This window comes from Hippopotamus amphibius, chromosome 5 (assembly GCF_030028045.1).
Source record: "Hippopotamus amphibius kiboko isolate mHipAmp2 chromosome 5, mHipAmp2.hap2, whole genome shotgun sequence".
Lineage (NCBI taxonomy): Eukaryota > Metazoa > Chordata > Mammalia > Artiodactyla > Hippopotamidae > Hippopotamus > Hippopotamus amphibius.
Genome location: NC_080190.1, coordinates 173,705,264 through 173,726,226, shown reverse-complemented (window position 1 = coordinate 173,726,226; position 20,963 = coordinate 173,705,264). Strand labels below are relative to the sequence as shown.

At 66.0% G+C, this 20,963-nt stretch overlaps 2 protein-coding genes across 6 annotated transcripts; one reads left to right on the top strand and one right to left on the bottom strand.

Annotated features, from left to right (window-relative positions):
* Positions 1-2: 2 nt before the first annotated feature.
* Positions 3-5,518, bottom strand: TIGD5 (tigger transposable element derived 5). The gene has a single exon (XM_057736811.1). The coding sequence runs from the start codon at positions 5,516-5,518 to the stop codon at positions 3,593-3,595; it is 1,926 nt and encodes a 641-aa protein (XP_057592794.1). The 3' UTR covers positions 3-3,592.
* Positions 5,519-5,808: 290 nt separating this feature from the next.
* On the top strand, positions 5,809-20,722 carry EEF1D (eukaryotic translation elongation factor 1 delta). Of its 5 annotated transcripts, XM_057736777.1 has the most exons (11): positions 6,298-6,522; positions 9,990-10,004; positions 12,424-13,508; positions 15,383-15,503; positions 15,906-15,977; positions 19,149-19,205; positions 19,510-19,609; positions 19,700-19,800; positions 19,962-20,180; positions 20,314-20,508; positions 20,627-20,722. In XM_057736777.1, the coding sequence occupies exons 1-11, from the start codon at positions 6,490-6,492 to the stop codon at positions 20,663-20,665; spliced, it is 2,037 nt and encodes a 678-aa protein (XP_057592760.1). In that variant the 5' UTR covers positions 6,298-6,489; the 3' UTR covers positions 20,666-20,722. The 5 variants fall into 5 exon arrangements, with proteins under 5 accessions (XP_057592763.1, XP_057592764.1, XP_057592760.1 ...); XM_057736780.1 differs by lacking the exons at positions 6,298-6,522; positions 9,990-10,004 and adding an exon at positions 5,809-6,040; XM_057736778.1 differs by lacking the exon at positions 9,990-10,004.
* The last annotated feature ends 241 nt before the right edge of the window (positions 20,723-20,963 follow it).

Below are 20,963 nucleotides of genomic sequence, written 5' to 3'. Positions count from 1 at the left end.
AGAGTGACCAATATTTAATTAGAGGCCGATTAAACCAAATTCCAAGTGCCTGGAAGCACGTCTCAGCCAAGGGCCAGGATATTGGGCTCAGACTTGGAGCTGGTGGGTGCAGAGGGTGCGGGGACAGGGTTTCCCAGCCCAGCTGTACGGCAGCATCCCCTGAGAGCTCTGCAAGGTTAGCCCCCCACCCACCCAGCACGCCAGCCGCACCCTCAGCTGTATGTCTGCGGGTCCTAGCCACGTATCTCCCAAGAGAATCCCCGGGAACCAGGCTGGGCTGGGCCTGGGGAGCAGGAGCTGCACCTCTGCCCAGCCCTGCCCCGGGGGCGGCCACTCCCTGAGTGAGAGGCGCCCAGGGAGCCCAGCTGGTGACGGAAGCGCTGGTTGAAGAGGGCCTAGCCCAAGAAGGGCCGCAGGGGGCAGAGCTGCAGCCCAGTCACCGGCCGGCCAAGTCTCTGCACCTTACACTGCGAAGCTAAAATTAGTTTTCTTAGAAGCTGGTGGATGTGAGCTTTTTTCATCAATGTTGTCCTATTTCTGTACCCTCCCCACTTTTTCAAATTATGTGTTCTGGACCCAAGCACTGGATGGAGAACACAAATAAGACTAGAACAGGGATTGTGTGAAGTTGGCATGTCCAGCTTTAATTATAAAGCGCACTGGGCCCATCTGGCTGGTGACCTCTGCTGTCAGTGAGGCTGGCTGTGAAAGGCCCCTCGAAGAGCAAGCACCCCTGCCCTGGGCTCCCCCAACAATCCTGATCCTGCCCCGTTCTTGGGCCACAGGCTGGGGGTCCCAGGAGGCCCGACCCCCCGCTGGAGGGTGCCCCCTTCCTCACCCAGTGCTCCATCCTTGGTCCAGCTGTCATCCGGGGGCTCATTCCCAAGTGTGCGGCCCCTCGGGCAAGACCGCCCCCCGCGGGCTCCCTCTGACGCTGCAGCCTGGTCTCCCCTCCTGACCCCCAGGTGGGCTGGTTTCAGCAGAAGCCACGAGCTCACCTTGCCATCTACGGCGCTTTCCTGCCGTGCCCGCCGCCACGCCCACCAGGCCTGACAGTGACTGATCAGGGGCCACTTTTTGGAATCAGTGACCTTCAGCGCCTTGAGGATTCATCACAGGGCTGTGAACAAGAGGAGAAGAGCCTAGTGGCTGTGTCCCTGAGCACCTCCCATGCCACAGGGGCCCCGCACCCTCGCGAGAGACCCGTCACCCTTGAGGGCAAGATGCAGTCTCCCGCGTGGCGCCTGGTGCTGTGCAGGTGGGGCCGCTGAAGGGGCCCCGCAGCGACGAAGACCCTCGGCGCCCCCAGAAGCCGTGCTCTCCCAGCACAGACCAGGGACCCCTCTCACCCCATCTGCTGCAGACAAACTGGCGTCTCCCACAGAAAGTCTCTGGCCAAGCCGCCCCGTGGTCCACACTGAGGTCAGCCCAGGGAGGTCAGTGCCCTTGACACAGAGCCGCCCTCTCCACGTGCAGGGCCCCGTGGCACCGGTGCCCCCATTCTAGAGAGGACACCTTCAGAGGCCCTCGGGTGGGTGGTCCCCAGCCCAGCAAAGGGAGGTAGCTCCCAGACCGGCCCTTGACGGGCCCCCCAGCTCTTCCCAGCCCCAGGCCAGCCTGTGCGGTGCCCTGTTCCCGTGCTGCCCATCCAGGGCCGTGGGGACCAGGCAGAGCGACTTTCTAGGGTGCAGCCTTGGCTCCCCAGAGGGAACGAGGCTGGTGCCACGTGAGGGGAGGAGGCGGAGGTCCTGTCCTGATACCCGGTTCTCAATACCAACTGCAGTCTCCCTGCCAGGCCCCTGGGTACAAAAGGATTAAAGGCTGAGGCAGGAAACTTGGCAAGAGGGGCAGCGCTGATGAGGCTGCCCTCTCCTGGTGCCCACCTGGGCTCTGAGGTCTGTGGCTCCACAGGCCCCTGCAGGCAGGCTGGGCAGGGCAGAGGACCAGCAAGCTGGCCGTTGTGACCAGGAGCTCCCGGCCTGGGTCCCTGGGTCGCCACCAGCTGGAGAAGCAGGTGGTGTAACAGGCAAGACATCCTGAAGCCCCGTGCTGCCGCGTGCTTAGACCCAGGGCCAGCCCCAGAGGCTCCTGCAGGTGTACAAGCTTAACAGCTGAAGCGGAGGTGTCAGGTGGGCACCAGCAGGTGGTGCTGGAGGCTGCTGCCTCCGCCTGGCTAGCCAAGCCTCCCTTCTCGAGCTCCCAAATCCTTCGTACCATACCTCAGCTCTCAAATTTGACATAAACGTGTATACGTGGTGTTTTGTTTTGGTTTGACTGGGGGTGGTTCCAAGGAACAGTTCACATCCTTGCTCTGGGGGCCCCCAGCGACCCTACTGCCGTGCACAGCCCTTCCGTCCCGCAAACACAGCACCTGTCTGCGGCCTCGGACCACCAGGAGGATGGGGCAGGCGAGGATGAGGGGAGAGCGCTAAGGCAGGCGACACCTCAAATCCAGCCCCCCCACCCCTCAGAAGGGCTCTGGGCATCTCTACAGGGCAGCCTCTGGGAGGCCTGGCTGTCTCAGCCTCAGGCCACCAGCAGGATCCTGAGTCTAGAGCCAGACAGAGCAGTGCAGCATGCAGGAGCTGCACAGTTACAGAGCCCCTGCCTTCTCGCAAACTGTGCCACCCAGGAGCCCAATTCACGGGGCTGTGGGAAGCAGCTGCTCAGCCACACCCCTGGCAGTGCCGGGAGCGGGGAGAAACCTGGGGGCAGGCTGGGAAGGGGCGCCTTGGAGGGGAGCTAAGGCACTGAGGCTTGTCCTGGCGTGGCTGTCAGTGCCACGGGGCGGCTCAGGGAGACGGGATGGCTCTGGGCCCTGGGGCTGAACAAAGTGGCGTGTGGCTGGCGGGGGCGCTGGCCCAGCCACTGGTCTACCACCAGGGCCCAGGGCTAGTGCTCATCAGCCCCACAAGATGAGAGCTGTTCAGAATGTTTTGTTAAGGAAAATTAAAAATCCAAGTGAAGCAGAAACCTGCACCCCTCGCTGCACCCAGAATCTCGGGAGGCCCGAGTGCCGGGCACCACCCTCCCTCCCCAGCCCACAGAGCCATCCACCCTGGGTCCCTCAGGAATAGCTGTAAAAAACAGACTTAATGCGCTGAAACCAAAAGCGAGTGCTGTGCTTCCCTCTGAGACGACCACACGGCTGTGGTCCCGTGGGACGGGAGTGCTGGGCCACGGGGGCGGGAAGGTGTGGACAGGAACATGGCTGGAGACCTCAGCCCCACAGGGGCCAGGGTGGGAATGCAGCCACCTGCGCTCTGATGCGTGCTGTGGTGTGTAAGCCAGGCCTGCATGGGAGGGCAGCTGGCTAAGGCCGCAGACCCCACGTGCACACCTGCCCAGAGAGAAGACGCAGGCACCTGAGGCCTCTCTTCTCGCTGCCCCCACGCGAGAAGGGGGCACCAGTGGTGGGGACAGCCCTTCACCAACAGAGCTCCTCCAAGCCAGACTGGGCTAGGATCTCTGTAACCCCCTGAGTTATGGGGTGGGCCACCCCAAAGGAGGGGAGGAGAGGGGGGGAGACTGTGTCCCCTCCCTCCCAGTGCCGCAGAAGAGAGGCCCCTGGGGGCCGCTTGGGCTGGCATGGTCACACCCCGTCGTCAGGGGCTGCAGAAGAGGGCCCGATGCCCCCCAGCCTCCGGGCCATGCTGATCAGTGAGCGAAGCTGCACCAGCTTAAGCGGCCCCACCTCCCGGGGGTCCTGGCTCTCCAGCCAGCGCAGAGCCGTCTCCAGACCCCGAACAGCCTCCCCAGCAGTGGGCACGGTGGCCTCCTCCTCCTCTCCTCCCTCCTCGACAGAGGGTAGGCTGGCTGGGGCTGGAGGGGCCCCAGGGAGGAGCACAGGAGGCCGGCTGGGGCCCGCGTCCTCTCTGCAGCCGTCAGGCAGCCCCCCGTCATCGTCCAGGTGCAGCCACTCGGCTACCTCCTCAGGGGCCAGGCGCTTGTAGGCCAGGGCCGCCAGGTGCGTGAGGTCGCTGAGCACCCTGCTGCGCTCCGCGGCCTCCTCGGCCTGGCCCGCAGGCTGCCCAGCGCACTCCTCCGCAGGCCGGGGCTCGAAGGCGGCCCGCAAGCCCAGCAGCCAGCAGCGCTCAATGCGGCCGGCCTGCACCAGGTCCCAGGAGAGGCCGGCCAGGTGCAGCATGTCCTCCAGCATGAAGCCGCGCAGGAAGTCCAGCGGGGAGCCCCCCGCGCAGGACACGGCCAGACGCAGCAGCTCCCGCTTGTACAGCTGTTTGAAGGTGGCCACCACCCCCTGCTCCAGCGGCGCCGGAATGTGCGCCCGGCTGCTGCCCTTGGACAGGAACAGCACCCGCACCGCCCCGTCGGGGGTCTGCAGCTCCTCCGGAGGGCCGAGGGGCTCAGGCCGGCACCTCCTGGGGGTCTCCTCGCTCTCCTCCAGGGCGGGCATCCTGGCCGCATGGCTGGGGCAGGGCGGGTGGGCGACCAGCAGCACGGCTTTCTGCTGCAGGCAGCTGCGGCGCAGGTGGCGCCTGACGCCGGGGACGAACTCCTCAAAGAACCAGCCGCGCAGCAGCGGGCGGCTGAGCCAGGCGTCGGGGCTGTAGCGGTAGGAGGCGGGGAACCTGTCCTGGTTGTGGCGGCGCAGGCTGGGTGGGTCCGGCAGCTGCCCGATGACCAGTGGCTTCAACTTGTGGCTACCCGTCAGGTTAGCGGCCAGCAGCACCGTCACTCGGTCGCCCCGCCAGCGACGGCCGCGGCCCCCCGCGCCCGGGGGTGCGGCCTGCTCCGGGAGCAGCTTCCAGTAGAGGCCGGTGACGTTGGCGTTGTAGATCTGCTCGTCGCCGTAGCCACCCTCGGCGGGCGCCGGGGCAGCCAGGGCGCGGTCGGGCGGGGGCCCGGCGCGGGGCAGCTGCGCGGGCTCCTGCTTGACCGGCGGGCCGGGCGCGGGGCCGGCGGCCGGGGGCTCGGCCTCGCCGTAGATGCGCTGGCTGGAGATGCCGTGGCGCTTCTGCCAGCGCCAGAACCAGCCGTGGCTGGCCTTGAAGGTGCACTCGGGGCCGTAGATCTGGCGCGCGAAGGCCTCGGCCTGCGCCTGGATCAGCGGCCCCGAGAGCGGCACGCCGTGCTGGCGCAGCGCCAGGAACCACGAGTAGACGGCGCGGTCGATCTCCTCCTCGTTGGCCAGCCGCATCTTCTTGCGCTGTGTGCCCACCTCGCCGCCCAGCTGCTCCAGGAACCAGCGCAGCTTGGGCTCGTCCTTGAGCCAGCCGCGCAGCGTGCCGCCGGGCACGCCGAAGTCGCGGCACACGCTGGCCTGCCGCTCGCCGCCCTTTACGCGCTCGATGGCCTGCAGCTTGTCCTTGATGGAGTAGGCCTTGCGGAAGGCCATCTTCACGGCCACGCGGGGCCGCGGCCCGGGCGCGGGGGGCGGCGGCCGCGCGGCGGGGACCGGGGCGGGCGCGGGGGGCCGCGGCGGCGGCGCGGGGCGCCCGGGCGGGGGGCGGCGGCCGCGGCGCGGGGCGGGGCCGGCCGGGGGTCCCGCGGGGTACATGGCGGCGGCGGCGGCGGCGGCGGCGGGGGCGCGGGAGCCGGGGCCATAAGCCCGCCGGCCGGCCGCGCAGGGCGGGCGCTGGAGGCGGGGCCGGCCGGGCCCTCCCCTTTGTCTCCCGCTCGGCGCGCGCAGGCGCGCTGCCCCGGCCCCGCCCCCCGCGCCGCGCGTCCTTGGCACGTGCCGGCCGCTCGGCCCCGCCCCGGCCCGCCGAGTCCACCCGAGCCGCGCGGGGGGAGCCGCGGGGGGCGGCGCTGAGCCCGGCGGCCGGCCGCAGCTCCCCCGGGGAAGGGCGGGCCCCGCGGGGGTCTCGCGCTGGCTTCTGTCCTCGCGCACGCGGGCAGCGTCGCGCGGAGGGTCCGGACGGCGCGGCGGGGCGTGCACGCTGCCCGCGTCCCCCGCGTCCCGGCGCGTGGTACCGCCCGCGGCTTCATTTCCCGTGCGCGGCCCGCGCGCTCCTCCTTTTCCTCTGCGGTCGCGCGCCGCCAGGCCCTGCCCGCTGGTCGCCGCGTCCTAGGCTGGCGTGTGAGTACCGCGGTCCGCACCGCCGGGGCCCGGGGCTCGGGGAGGGGCGCCCCGCGCTGCGCCGGCGGGGACCGGGCCGCAGTGCCGCCGGCGGGCCGGCTCCGGGGAGCGGGGCCGGGCGCGGCCTCCGGGCAGCGCGGAGGGGCGGGGCCCGCGGGCCACGTGCCGGCCGGTCCCCTGCGGCGGCCCCGGCGGGAGGGCGGCGGCGGGAACGCCGGAACCGCCCGGGCCCCCCGCCTCGCGGGGGAACCAGGACGTCTGCCCGGCTGTCGTCCGGCCCTGCCCCCCCCCCCCCCACCGCCGCCCCCGTCCGCATGTGCTGCGCACCTGCCGCGCGCCGCCTCCGGGGCCGGGGGCCTCCGTGGAACACGGAGAGCTCGGGAACGCAGGGCAGGAGGAGGACGTGATTGCCGGGTGACTCGGAAGGAACTGCGTTTTCTCTGAGAGCGATGGAGGCTCTTGATTTGGATGACGTGGTCCCGGTAGGAGATGTTGTCCAAGCCAGTCTCTGAAGGGGAGGAGGATTCCTTCCTGAAGAGTGGGCACTTTCCGTGGAACGAATAAGGGAAAACCTTGTGGAGTGGGCGGGGGCCCGATGGAGGCAGCACGTCAGGGTGTGCGGAGTGCAGGGCTTGGAGCAAGAGAGCTGTTGGTGCGACGGTCCCTGCCCGGCAGGAGAACAAGCTGACCCTGGCTGGTAACTCGCGAGGGAGCAGGCCTGGCCTGGGGCAGGGCAGGACCCCGGTGGAAAGACTCTGGGTCAGGGAAGGACTCTTGATACCCCAGGCTCCTCTGGGCGCCCTCAGCCAGTACGTGGGCTGGCTTCAATGTGACTCGGTCCTTCCTGAGCCGCCAGTGCCCAGCTCCAGACGCAGGTGTTCCCTGAGAAGGCTTGGCACACAGACTCCAAGGAGCGGGTAGGCTCTGCCACCTCTATGGGGCAGTCAGTCCTGGGCCCCGTGCCAGTGCTCTCCAGCTCTTGGGCCTCCATCTCCTCACCTTGGAGTGTGGCTGCTGTGGGCTTCACAGGAGCCTGGGTGGGTGCTGCCTTCTCCTAGAGGAGCCTGGTGGGCAGACACTCTTGACCAGCAGTTTTGTGAGTGAAGGTTTTCAAAGGTGATCTTCTCGAATAGGGAGACGCAGAGGATACCTTCAGTGTGTCGTGCTCTGGTGTCAGCTTTTCAGGGGCTGCAGGCAGGAAACGCTGGCATGAGCCCTGACCTTGCGCTCATGTTTTAAGATGGCATGTGTGAATTCGAAGTGGACGGCAGTGTGACATTTGTGTGAAGTACAGGTATCAGAGTGAGACACGGAGTCCCAGTTCCTCACCTCACTGACCCAGAGCCTCAGTTTCCCCCGCTCCAGTCTCCCAGCTGTGTGAGGTGTCAGGTGCACACAGGATTGTTGAGAAAGCGTGTGCAGTGCTGGAGCTGCCCTAGGGAGGGGGCACAGGCACCTGGTGGTCAGGGTTGATAGACTGGGGCGCCGTGAGTTGGGGCAGAAATAGAGCCAACAGCCATGGCATTGCAGCACAAATGTCGATGCAGCTGGCTGGGCCTGGGGTGGGGTGACTTTGGCAGTCACCGTGTGAGCCCTGAGTCTTGGGGTGCAGAGGTCCCCCTTCCTGCCAGCAGGACAGGTTTGCATTTCACAGTGGGGCTGGACTGTCAGGGGAGTCAGGTGGAAAGCACCTTGAGTAGGAATTTGGGGCTGTGGAGTGTTCCCCTAAGGACAGGCAGAGGGCATCACGTCCACGCAGCTGGCCTGCTGCCTGGCTGTTCTCCCTGCTCACCCCGCCCCCTCGGACACCGCACACACGGAAGCGCTACTGTGTGGCACTGGTCCCAGCCATGCCAGCCAGGGGCCCTGTCTGCCCACACCTCACAGATTCCCACTTCCTGTGGAAGGGCGGCAGGGAGCTTTGACCCCTGGCTGGATGACCTGGGAGCGCCTGCATGTGCAGGACTGTGATGGGGTCATTTGGGCACCTGGTTACGTGAGACCATCTGGAGGATGAGAACGAGATGTGGAGGGTGGAGCCCCGGGAGGGGCCAACCCTCATCCCTCCCGGAAACCTTCCCCATTCACCCAGGCCCGTGGGGCCCTCTGCTGCCCCAGGCCCCACCTTGGTGGGCAAGGCTCTGCCAGGCCACGTCCTCACCTTCAGGATTCTCCAGCCAGGAGTATCGTGGGCCGGGGTTGCTGCCAGCTTCCCTGTACTGGCACTGCACGAACTGCCCTCCCAGCTGGGCAGAGGCCGAGAAGGACTCTGCGGCCCCCAGAGTCCCTCAGCACAGCCCAGGAGCGCGGTCTGGCTGGACGGTGCAGCAGAAGAGCTGCACTGCTGCCTTCACCGCAGATCCTGGCAGCTGGGTGGGCCATGACTCCTCCAGGGCCTCCCACACCTCAGTGCCCTCTCTTATGGGAGAGGTCTCTACAGACTTTATGGAGTAGGGCTGGGCCTTAGTGGCGGGCAGCCCGTTTTTGGCCCTGCAGGTAAGCCAGCAGTCCTGTCTGCTTCAAGGAGCACAGGCTGGGGCTGCTGCTTCTGGGTCCTTGCTCTGGTGAGCTCTCCTCCCTGTGCTCTGCTGTTACTGGCTGGAGAGAGTGCAGGAGAGGAGGGTCGAGTGCTGTAGGAAACTGGATCCTTACCCGACAGCTTTACGTTTCCCTGTTTGCGTCCTTGAGAGGAAGGGTTCAAACTCAGACTGGTTCTTGTCCCGGGAGAGATGGGCCCCGTGGAGTCCGGGCGCATTCAGAAACAGGGGAGTGCAAGGGAAGAGAGGTGGGCTTCTGCATTTGATGCTGGGGGGCCGTGCTGGCTGTCCTGGGAGCCGCATCCTCAGCATCCCTGCGGGTGCTGTCGGCCCCGTCCTGACTCTTCACCAGACAGGCCTCGGCTGTCTGGTCGCCTCCCCGCGTGACAGCTCTCCTGTGCGGTGTGTCTGGAGAGCTGTCCTCCCACCGGAGCCTTGCCGCACAGCCCCTCACCCCTCAAGAAGCCCCGATGGGGGGTGTCTGCAGAGAGTCCACGCAGGACCTCCTGTGCACGCCTGCCTCCTGTCCTCCTGTGCCTGCCCCGCCCCTGCAGGACACCTCGTGCCTGCCCCGCCCCTGCAGGACACCTCGTGCCTGCCCCGCCCCTGCAGGACACCTCGTGCCTGCCCCGCCCCTGCAGGACACCTCGTGCCTGCCCCGCCCCTGCAGGACACCTCGTGCCTGCCCCGCCCCTGCAGGACACCTCGTGCCTGCCCCGCCCCTGCAGGACACCTCGTGCCTGCCCCGCCCCTGCAGGACACCTCGTGCGCCCTGCTGGTGGTGACTGGAGGCTGGCGCTCTAGTGCAGGCCACAGTGTGAGGTAGAGAGGAGGGCAGGGGCCTGGTGGGCAGGACTGGCTGGGTCCTCAGTTCCTGGGCGGCCATCTCTGTGGCTCCAGGGCTGGGCACCCCAGGAAGGCGTTGTGTCCCTGGTAGTCCTTTGGTGCCAGCCTGTGGGGACAGTGGCCCTTCCGAGGGAGAGGCCCTGCGCCGCGTGGGCTCTGGGGCTGGGTGGCAGCCAGGACCGCCAGCAAGGTCCCTGTCCTCTTGCCTGTGCAGCGGTCTGGGCCCAGCGGCCGTGCGGGGCTGGGGGTCCGTGTGGACAGCGGGGCACTCGGGGTGCTGGCTCCCCTCCCCAGGTTGGCTCGGCTCAGTGGGGAGCTCAGGTGGGGCCTCCCGGGCCGCCTGGGCTCCGGCTCACAGGAACCCCAGGATCTGCCTGTTCCGAGGGGCCTCGGCCGGCCCTGGGGATTTGGGGGTGGGTCTCGGCGCCGGTGCTCCCCTTCGCTCTCCGCCACCAAATTCGCCTCCGCGTCGCCTCCGCAAGCAGCTGCGGAAAAGGCCGCAGCCTGCTCGGGCCACCCTGTCTGACCGCCTCTAACTCTGCTGTTTTCTCTTCACGCTGTCCTAGGAGATCAAAGCCACAGTAAGTACCTGCCTGTCCCGGGCTGCTGCGTCACCTCCGCCTGAGCCAGGGGACCCCAGCCCCGCCCTTGGTGCGCCTGGCGCGTCCTGACACCTCTGGGCCCACGCTGCCGGCCTGGGTTCCCTTGTCTGGAGCGCAGAGGCTGGACCTGTTGGGTGTGGCCTCAGCACCCTCCTGGGCTGAGCCAGTTCCTGCCCCGGCGGTGGGCGGGCCCTGCCATGCTGGTCCCCCGCCTGTGGACAGCACGGGGCCCCACCGCCCTGGCTAGCCCCTGACCTCAGGCCCTCTCCCCGGCTCCTAGGCATCTTGGGAAGCGGCCTCCCTTCTCCCGAACTGCGGCCCGGAGAGCTCTGAGCGGCGTCTGATCCTTAGAGCTGAGGACAGCGTTTAGGCCCTGGGTTCACCGAGGGCTCTGGCACTGGGGGGTTAGCGTGATGGGCAGGGCTGGAGGGGCCGGACCAGCCCTGACCCACACTGCTCTGGTGAGGGTCCGTCAGAGGACAGACAGGCCTGTCGCCCCTTGGGGACAGTGGGTGATGTCACAGTGCTCTTCCTCCTGGGCACACGCTCCCGCCCCCCGGCACCGCCTCTGCCATCAGCTGGCCTTGGTAAGTGCTGCCACCGGCCCGGGGAGGAAAGCTCGAGGGGGCAGCCAGAGACCTCTGTGAGCCCGGGGCCCCCACCCCTGTGGCGTGTGCCGTGAGAGGCGCCCCCGTGAGCCCCTCAGCACGAAGGGGAACCTCCCTGAAGTCCCAGGCCGGTTGGCACGTAGCCCACATGCCCCAGGGTAATTGGAATTGGGTTTTGGTTTTGGTTGGGGGGCTGTTGGGAAAGGGCTGTGGATCCTGCGGTGAGTAGCAGAAAAGGTTTGCTGTCTGGGGTGAACGTCTGCCCCTCTCTGGGGGCCTCCTCTCCTGGGGTGAGGGCCTGGCCGGTCCGCCCCCACTTAGGCTCCACCAGACCACCTCGCAACTGCTGGGGCCGCCCTGAGGGCAAGCTGCGCAGCCCCTTGGTCAGCTGGCCTGGCGCTTCTGCTTCTGGGCACAGGGTCCAGAGTAGGGTCTGGGGGCGGGGAGGAGTCCCCGTGCCAGTCACAGCCACCTCTAGAACAGGCCAGCTGAGGGTGAGCTTGAGGACCCCTAGGTGTGTCCTAAGACCAGACTGGCCGCCAGGGCTTTCTGGGCTTGAGGTGCTTCTGGCCGGAGGCTGCAGTGGCCCAGGGTCCTCGGTTCTGCTGAGTAGGGGGTGGCTGTCGCATTCTGGGCTGCCCGACGCGGGGGCTGGCCTTTACGGAGCAGCATGCCGGGGAGCAGGAGGGGGGCCCCGTGCCAGCAGCAGGCTCAGGGCGCTGCAGGGGCAAGGCCATGGCCTCGTGTGGCTGTTGGTGTATGCCTTCTGGGCCAACAGCCCGTAGTCCTGCGCAGCAGGTGTCTAGGGTTACTCTGAGTGGAGGCTCCTGGGCAGGGGCTTGTCTGGTGGCCACAGCGGCGGGTAGGCTGCGGAGCCCTGCCTCTGCCTCCCACTGTCCCAGTGGCGCAGCCCCTTGCGCCCAAAGGTGCTGAAGTGTGGGGAAGTGTCGGGCACCCTAGGACAGGAATCAGAGGTTCCCATGTGGCCCCTTTAATTTAGGGACACCCACGGTGTGAGCCGAGTGCCTCCGGGCCAGGAGGTGTTAGCTGCTGATCAAGGAACCCAGTTCTTACTGCCAGAGTCACTGGGTTGTTTCCCTTTTAGACGCTCTCCCTGGCATCTCTCCTGATGTGGAGGTGGGCGCTCCACTCTCTGCTCCCAGCTGCCCCTTGTCTAAGATCCTCCAGCTCCCCTTGGAACATGCTCTGCTCAGGATGGAGATGTGGCCGTGCGGGTGGGGGACTCAGGCAGGGTGTACAGGAGGTGCCATCCTCTGACACTGCCAAGTGCTTTTCTATAAAACAAAACCCAGTGCCTCAGGGAGGTGGCCAGTTAGCAAAAACACAGGACGTCCAGTTAAAGTTTCAGGTAAACAACGACTGCCTCTTCAGTATAAGTGAGTCTCACGGGACGTACTTCATCTAGAAATCATCTGTCGTTGACGTCAAAGTTGAATTAGCTGAGCGTGTCCTGTGTTTTAGTTCACAGCTGTCCTAGGGGTTCACAGGAAGGGTTTCTGTAGCCAGCGCGGTTGGGACGTGTCCTCTGGGCCTCTGTGGGGAGCCTGGGTGCATGCTGGGTGAGGAGAGACACGCTGTGCGGTTAGAAGGATACATGCGCCCCCCCCCCCCCCCGCACACGCACACGTGTGCATCTGCTGCCTCGCCCGCCCCCTGTGCATGCTGCCCGGGACACCCCATCTGGGCAGCCCTGGGGGGAGGGGCGTCGGGCCACGGCCCGCTGTGTTGCAACTGTCCTCTTGTGCTTGCTTCTTAATGCTGCGCGGAAGATGAGGAGCGGGAAGGCCTCCTGTGCCCTGGAGACCGTCTGGGAGGACAAGCGGAAGTCTGGGGATGCCGAGCGGCCCTTCGATGAGCACCAGGCCACAGGAGCCGCCGCCCAGCAGCTCCCAGCCGAGGCGCTGGCGGTGAACGGGCCTGGCCGGGAGGACGAGGCCGAGGAGGCGGACGCCCCCGATGGTGGCGGCGGGAGTGAGCCCGGGAAGAGCCACAATGGAAAGAAGCCACTGCAGAAGAAGAGGAAGCGCTCCCCGAAGGGTTGGCTCAGCCAGGAGGACCCGGCCCTCATGGGCCTCTCGGCTGACCACGTCTGGCTGGACAAGCCGATCTTCGACCGGGCAGAGAGCTTGTACCGCCAGAGGCTGGCGGCCGAGGCCTCCCAGGCAGCGCAGCCCCCCGCCCCAGCCCCTGGGGAGCCCTGCGCCCACGGAGGCCGTGTGGCCTGCCACCACGTGGCCTGGGGCGTCTGGGTCAACAAGCCTGCCTTCGACCAGGCCGAGCGGGCGTTCGTGGAGTGGTCTCAGGCCCTGCTGCTGGCCGTGGAGGGCAGCGTTGGGCAGGGGGCTCCCCGCACAGACCAGCGGGCGGCCAGCCCCAGCCTGTGCCTCGTCCACCAGCCCGGCCCGCCAGCCAACGGCCAGCCCCCGCCAAGCAGCCTGCAGGCGCTGGTGCGGGAGGTGTGGCTGGAGAAGCCCCGCTACGACGCAGCCGAGAGGGGCTTCTACGAGGCCCTGTTTGACGGCCACCCCCCTGGGAAGGTGCGCCTGCAGGAGCGAGTCAGCCAGGCTGAGGGCGCCCGGCGTGGCCGCAGAGACCGGCGCGGCCGCAGCACCGCGGGGAGCAAGCGGCCCGGGCCGCGGCGGGCCGACGCAGAGGCCCCCTCTGCCCTGCCCTACTGCTGCTTCCTGCACAAGGACGCCGAGGCCCCCTGGCTCAGCAAGCCTGCCTACGACAGCGCCGAGTGCCGCCACCATGCCGCTGAGGCCCTGCGCGTGGCCTGGCGTCTCGAAGCTGCATCCCTGGCTCACCGACCCAGCGCCCGGTCTGGCCCTTCCGTGTCCAGCCTGAGACCCAAGTAGGAGAAATGTACCACACGGGTGCCTGGGCTTCCCCGGGCCGGGCCTGCGTGCTCCCCTCCGTCCCCACCCCAGTGGGGCTCCTCCCGAGACGCCTGGATCCGGCTGAGTTGGATGCCGGAGTGGGTCGGGCAGGGGTCGTTCTCTGCCTCTGGGGCGTTGCAGCCTCTGGGGTCACCCCTTGGGGGGGGGGGTCACTGAGTTCTGGTCACCCCCACCAAGTTGGGAGAGGGAAGGGGTCCACGTGGGCCTGAAGCTGTACTGAATCTGCAGGGTTTCCCCTTTGGCCAGGAAACTTCCCGCGTCTCTCCCCTGACAGTCCCGGGGCCGGGGGTGATGAAGGCTCCTGGACCCTGAGCCCCGCTGGGCCTGCCCTCCTGCTGTCTCCCCTGCCTCCCTGGCCCAGGACCACCTGAGGTGAGGTGGACCTCTCAGGTGCCCCAGCACGTGGCTGGTGCAGCGGCCTGCGTCTGGAAGACACCTGCCGGACAAGGCCAGCCTGCCTTCACCCTGTGGACCCAGGGCTCTGGCCCCCGGGGCAGTTGTATGGGCTTCCAGCGGGTCTCGGAGGCCAGAGCCTGGCCACGGAAGGGGTCGCTCAGCCCCTTGGGCTCAGGCAGGTGGGCAGAGGTGGCTGGACTCGGCAGACTGGGGGACCTGTAGTGGGGAGAGGCCCCCGCTCGTAGGCAGGGCCCGCAGGGACGTGAAGGGGCCTCCCTGGACCCCCGACTCCTGGCAGGAGCCCCTTGGCTCCTCAGTGGGGTTGGGTGTGCTGGTTTGATGGGGTCCTGGCCTTGGTGCGAGGGGCAGGGCATAGGGCCCACCATCAGGGGCGTGGTCCCCGTCGGGCCGTGTGGGGTGAGGTGGAGCTGAAACGACTCACAGCGGCACCTCGGGGGTGGGGTGGAAGGGAGTCACAGGGCTCAACCCCTCTCCCTCGTCACTGGGGACACGTGCCCACATTCAGTGATGGCCTGGGGTCCTTAGCACGGAGAGTGGGTGAGACAGTCCTTCTGTGTTGCACTAGGAGAAAGGGCGGCCCTGAGTCAGCCCACTTCGTCGTCTGTGAAGAGTCTGGGCCCTGGGCCCAGGTCTGTGGCAGCTCCCCTCCTCCCCGAGCGGCGGGGAGGCAGCGGACTGCAGACGCGCCGGCACAGCGATTTGCAAAAACGGACAGTGGCTGCATCTGTCTCACAGGCCCTGACCTAGAGCAGCAGTTCTCACACTTTCTGCTCTTAGGATGTCCAAGAGCTTTTGTTTTATCTATCTGGTTTTCACACTGTTGGCACAGAAGTGCGGGAGTACTTATCTGTTGAAAAATACTAATGAGCTTGTTACATGTTAGTAACATTTATGTGAGAAGTAGTTTTTCTGTAACAAAATTCAGTGAATGGCAGGGCCTTGTTTTACATTTTTGCAAAGGTTGTGTCTGGCTTAATAGCAGGCAGCTGGATTCTTAAACCTGCTTGTGCCTTGTCTGTTGGTGTGTGTATTGTCTGACAAATCCAGCCTTTAACACGTGTGATTGGAAAAGGGAGGATCTTGGGGACCTCCAGAGGTTCCTGGCCACGCTTTGAGAGCCGCTGGTCTTGGGCTGGCCTGGGGACCACCGGCCTTAGCACTGAAGGAAGCCCACATGGGGGACGGGCTGGGGGAGGGGTTCACGGGCTTGTTGTGGTCCTTGCTGAGAACCTCTGATGCTCCGCCCTGCAGTCTGGAGCCCTTGTCACCTGAGGACTGGGATGGCCCGCCCTGCACCTTCAGAGTCTGGGCTCCTGGAAGGGGGACTCATGCAGGCCAGTCCTGGGGTCTGCGAGGAGGCACCCTCTCCTACCAGCCAGGCTGTCTTAGTCTCTCCTCCGCCTCCCAACAGGAAAATGGCCACAAACTTCCTAGTGCATGAGAAGATCTGGTTTGACAAGTTCAAATACGATGATGCAGAAAGGAAATTCTACGAGCAGATGAACGGGCCCGTGGCTGGCTCCTCACGCCAGGTAGGGGCTGCTACACGTGGGACCTCGGGGTGGCTGTGCCCGCACCAGGGGCCATGGCCCGTTGGGCCCGTGTGGCCCCGCTGCAGGTGCTGGGGGTGGGTCTTCAGAGGGTGGCCGGCTGGCTCCTGAGGAGCTGGAGCTGCTCTTGGTCTCACGTGGGCAAGGTGTGCCCAGCGCCTCTGGGTGTCCACTGGGACCTGGGACGTGCGGCCCAGCTGGGCCTGCAGGCCGCGCCCTCAGGCCCCGTTGTCAGGGCCACAGGGCTCCGTCTTCTTCCACCCTCTGCCAGCTGGGCTTTCACTACACAGGGCTCTCCTGCTGGCTCCACACGAGGCTTGCTTTTTAAAATTTTGTTTCTTAACTAAAAAAATGAAAGACTGGTTCTCTCTGCATGATCTGCAGGAGAATGGCGCCAGCGTGATCCTCCGTGACATCGCGAGAGCCAGAGAAAACATCCAGAAGTCTCTGGCCGGAGTGAGTACTGCGCTCTCCCCAGACGGCATGCCTGGCGTCCCCCCAGTACTGCTGCTGACTTTGCCCGTCGGGAGCAACGTTAGGGTGCGGCGTGCAGCGCTGGTTCCCACGCTGCCAGACCGGGCACTCTTCTCCTCGCGAGGGGTCCCTGCCGGGCTTGCTGGCGGTCACCCGGGACTCCCCACCTTGCCGCGGCTGCTCCTGCGGCACCAGGCCTGAGGCCTCTTCCTTCCTGCTCGCGGCCTGCTCAGAGCGTGTGGAGGCGCGTGCTCCCTCCCTTCCCTCTTAGGGGTGGCCCTACCCGGAGAGGTGGGCTCACAGGGTGCGCTGGGACAAGAGAGTCGCCACCATGTTGAATTTGAGGCCCAGAGAGGGGCCCTGCTGCCCAGTTCGGGCTCCGGTTCCCACGTGAGATCAGGAGAAGAAAACGGTCATGTCCAGCTCTGTCCCCAGCCTGGCTAGGGAGTCTGTCCCTTGGGGATGGCCACCCTGCTGCTCCAGCTTCCTTGTTGGAGGAGTCAGGGCCTCCTCCTCCCTCTGGGCTGCAGAGTGGTGACCCGGCCTTGGGGGCCAAAAGTGTCAGCAGAGCTGTTTTCCTTGTGGAGACTCCAGGAGAGAATCCACTTTCTTGCCTTTTCCAGCTTTGAGAAGCTGTCCACACCCCTTGGCCTGTGGCTCCTAGCCAACAGGGTCGTGAACTCTGATGTCTGTTTCTGTCACAACTCTTCCTCTCTTGCCTCTCACGTGGGCCTTTGTGGTGGCACTGGGCCCACCTGGATAACCTAGGGTCATCTCCCCACATCCAGATCCTCAAGCTCATCACATCCACAAAGACCCTTTTGTCATGTGAGGTCACCTCTTTACAGGGTTTGGGGACCAGTACGGGGACGTGTTTGGGAACTTCCTGCCTGCCACAGCTGGCTCAGGTGCACTGGCTCGTGGCCGTCGGCTAGGCTGTCCCCCAGGAAGTGGTGCCACCGCTGTCTGCCCAGCAGGCCCTCCTTTATGCTTGGCGCCCACACACCCCTGCCTCGCCTTCTGCCCGTCAGCCCCAAATCCTGCCTGCCACCCTCTGCTTGCCTGACCAGGTTCAGGCCGGGCAGCCACAGGATCGAGGTGGCACAAGGTCTTTGTGCTCAGGCCAGGCACGTTGGGCTCCAGTGCCCAGGATGCCGTGGCCCTGGGGATTCTTGGGTCGTTGGACATCTTCCTCCGCTGAGCCTCATGGCCTTGGCTGTTGAGGCCAGCTTCAGGGTCGCGGTCTTTGGGGAGAGCACATGGGCAGCTGTTAGGGCTTGGGGACTGGTTTGCTCAGGCTGCTGAAATAATGAAGCAGCACAGACCGGGCCGAAACAACAGAAACTTATCTTTTGACCATCGGGAGGTTCAGAGTACAAGGTCAGGGTGTGGGTGGGGTCAGTTCCTTCTGAGACCTTTCTCTTTGGCACCTAGATGGCTGTTTTCTTCCTGTGTCTTCTCTCTGTTCAAATTTCTTCACTTGAGGACACCAGTCATTAGGACCACCCTAATGACCTCATTGTGACTGGTTACCGCTGGGAAGACCCCACTTCCAAATAATCTCCCACTCAGGGCCTGGCAGTGGGGCTTCCGCGTGCAGTGTAGAGGGTCACCGTCCAGCTGCCAGCAGACCCAGGAGGGGCGCTGCTGGCCCAGCCCCATGCTTGGATGTGGGTGGAGTGGGGCTCGGCAGACACGGGGACTCCAGAGGTTCCTGGGGACTGCGTGGTGCCAGGCGTAGAGCTGGAGGCGGGGAAGGAGGGTTCTGGACTTGGAACCTCCGTGTAGCACTGCCCCTGAGGCCACCAGGCCGTGTGGGCTCAGACTGGACTGCATAGCCTGGGCCCACCTCACTGAGCCGCCTGGCTTCCTCCTCACCATTGGGGTGGGCAGTGTAGGCCCAGGGCCTGGACGCCATGGAGTGGCCTGCTTCTTGTTGGTGGCGGAGGTGACCCCATGGCCCCTGGCAGCCTGGTCTCTCCCCCGCCACTTCCTCTTGGCCTTGCAGCAGGTGGGGCCTTGCCCGGAGCCTGCATCCTCAAGACCCATCCACAGTTGGTCTGTGTTGTCGCCAGGGCTGTGTTGGGAGGTCCTGGGGCCGGGCAGCAGGCACAGCAGGGCGAAGGCTTGAGGCAACAGCCTGCCTTGCGGCCCCAGTACCTCATTCATTTACTTAGCGGGCACAGATCTGCAGGGAGAGAGGGCCTGGCTGTGGGGAGCCTGCTGAGAAGGGGTGGGGCCTGAGCAGGCATGGTGGGCGGGATCTTGTAGGAAACGGGTGGGCCTGGATTTCATCCTTGTGCCCCGGAAGCCAAAGGACCTTCTTAGTGGGAATGGCGCTGGGAGCTGGGCCGTGGGAAGTAGGCTGGAGAGGAGGCCCCGTGCCAGGTGGTGGCAGCTGAGACCCCAAGGACGGTCAGCTGTGGGTGGACAGGTCTGTTTACTGAGCAGAGCAGGAGGTTGATGGGATGAGTGGGGGTGGATGCCTGGGTTGATCTGAGAGGAGGGGAGTGGCGGGAGCAGAGCCCACCCTAGTCCTGGGGGCTGGTCAGTGCTCCTCCCCCAGTCACACGGCGCCACCCGGCCAGCTCTGCTGGGAGTTGTGCGTAGTGGGAGCTGGTTGGTCCAGGAGACAGTGTCAGCACTGCCTGCTGGTCCCAGGGCAGGGAGTCAGGCATTTGTCAGCCTGGCCTCTCTGGAGACCTTCGCCTTGGTCGTGTCCTGCGGGTGTGCAGAGCAGGGGAGGGACCGTGTGGCTCTCCCTGTGGCTGCCTGGTGGGTGGGCCCCTGGCCCCAGGCCTTTATCGTGATTAGACACGGGAGGAGGGCCGCAGCCGTCTGCAAAGGGCCAGGTGCACCGTGTCCTGTCCTTGGAGCTATTCTGCTGGGGTCGGGGGAGCTGCTGAGTGGCCTGCACATAGGACCCTGCAGTGTAACTCCCTGGGCAGGGCCACCTGGGTCTGGTGACAGGGGCTCCTGGTCAGGGAGGAAGCAGAGGAGGCTGGCAGCCAGGCTGGGGTCCCCGGGTCCCCTAGAGCTTCCAGAGGGAGGCAGGGCACAGCACTGGCTGCTGCAGGGGCAGCCCCTGCACTGGCTCGCTCCTTCCTCCTGCCCCCAGTGGCCCCCCCACTGCTGTCCCCCTCCTGTTTCCAGCTCAAGGCTGTGCTGCCCGGGCCTCCTGAGGTGCTGGGTCTGGCTGCCCCTGGAGCTGTAAGTCCTGTGCTTCCTCTCGCTCTGCCAGGCAATGGCAGCCATGGCTCAGCTCTGCGCTGCCTCCATGTTGGGGCCGCTCTGGGCCTCCTGCCTCCTGTCTTGTGCGCTCTGCTTGGCTGAGGATGCCCCTGTGGCCTGGCAGGGCTTCCTCCCCCTTGGCTGGGTGGAGCATGGCTGGCAGACCCTGTGGGGCTTGATGGGCTTCTCACCCAGCTTGGGGCTCTGCTTCAGAATGGCTGTGAATAGGGGGACCCCTAGCAGCAGGCTAGGGTGTGAGCCTTCCTCTCCCCCTGCCTTGCAGAGCTCAGGCCCTGGGGCCTCCAGCGGGCCCAGTGGAGACCACAGTGAGCTGGTCATCCGGATTGCCAGTCTGGAAGTGGAGAACCAGAGCCTGCGAGGGGGTGAGGCCCTGGGCCTGATGGGGGGAGGGCCCACGGGGAGGGCCCGCCCTGGCCCCCGCTGTCTGACCAGCCTCCCCTTTGCTCCCACAGTGGTGCAGGACTTACAGCAGGCTGTCTCCAAGCTGGAGGCCCGGCTGAGTGTGCTAGAGAAGAGCTCACCCGCCCACCGGGCCACAGCTCTGCAGACCCAGGTGAGGGCCCTCCCCCCCCCCAGGGACCCCACACCTGGCACCGGGGAGCAGGAGGCCCTCCCCACTTCTGGGCCCCACCTGGGCTGGCCCAGGCAACAGTGAAGAGCTGGAGGCCTGGGGTCCTGGCTGTGTGGGTCTCAGCCTCCCCTCCCCCATGGCAGCACGTGTCTCCCATGCGCCAAGTGGAGCCCCCCACCAGGAAGGTGGCCACCGCCACAGAGGACGACGAGGACGATGACCTTGACCTGTTTGGCAGCGACGAGGAGGAGGACAAGGAGGCCGCCCGGCTGCGGGAGGAGAGGCTGCGGCAGTATGCTGAGAAGAAGGCCAAGAAGCCTGCTCTGGTGGCCAAGTCCTCCATCCTCCTGGACGTCAAACCTGTGAGTGGCTCACCTCTGACCCTCCCCTCTCTGTGCCCTGGGGTCCTGGAGGGATCACTGGGAGGCAGGGCAGGTGTAGACTCAGACTGTGCTTGTGGAGGGAGCGGGGTCTGACCTCGCCTCTCCCCCGCAGTGGGACGACGAGACAGACATGGCGCAGCTGGAGGCCTGTGTGCGTTCCATCCAGCTGGACGGGCTGACCTGGGGGGGCTCCAGGCTGGTGCCCGTGGGCTACGGCATCCACAAGCTGCAGATCCAGTGTGTGGTGGAGGACGACAAGGTGGGCACGGACCTGCTGGAGGAGGAGGTCACCAAGTTCGAGGAGCACGTGAGTGAGGGGCCCATGCAGGGCGGGGGTATCCCAAGTGGCCCTCTGGGCAGGTACGCGGGCACAGGGGCCTTCGGGAAGCGGGGCCCCCCGTGACCACGGGCCTTCCTCTCCACAGGTGCAGAGCGTTGACGTTGCTGCTTTCAACAAGATCTAAGCACTGGCACTGGCCTGAGCGTGCAAAGCCTTGCAGCCAATAAAGACTGAGATTCCAGCTCCTCTGGTCCTGTCCTGGTTTGGGCTCTGTGGGTGGGCGTGTTCAGTGAGCAGCCTCACACTCGGCCTGTGTCTCTTGGCGCAACTCCTGCACCAGTGGCCAGGGCCCGCCCCCGTTCTGGGCCTCTCCTCAGCCCTCCTGTGGCCTGTGTGCGCCCACCCTGCTTGCCCCTCCTGTCGCCCATCTCACTGACCTCTCCGCTGCAAGCGCCACGTCCAGGTCTAGCTCCAACAGAGTG

Bases quoted from the DNA above. Each gene is read 5' to 3' on its own strand.
- TIGD5 (XM_057736811.1), bottom strand. From the start codon at position 5,518: ATGTACCCCGCGGGACCCCCGGCCGGCCCCGCCCCGCGCCGCGGCCGC.
- EEF1D (XM_057736777.1), top strand. From the start codon at position 6,490: ATGGAGGCTCTTGATTTGGATGACGTGGTCCCG. The intron at 15,978-19,148 runs GTGAGTACTGCG...TCCTGTTTCCAG, and splicing joins TCCAGAAGTCTCTGGCCGGA to CTCAAGGCTGTGCTGCCCGG. The intron at 20,181-20,313 runs GTGAGTGGCTCA...TCTCCCCCGCAG, and splicing joins TCCTCCTGGACGTCAAACCT to TGGGACGACGAGACAGACAT.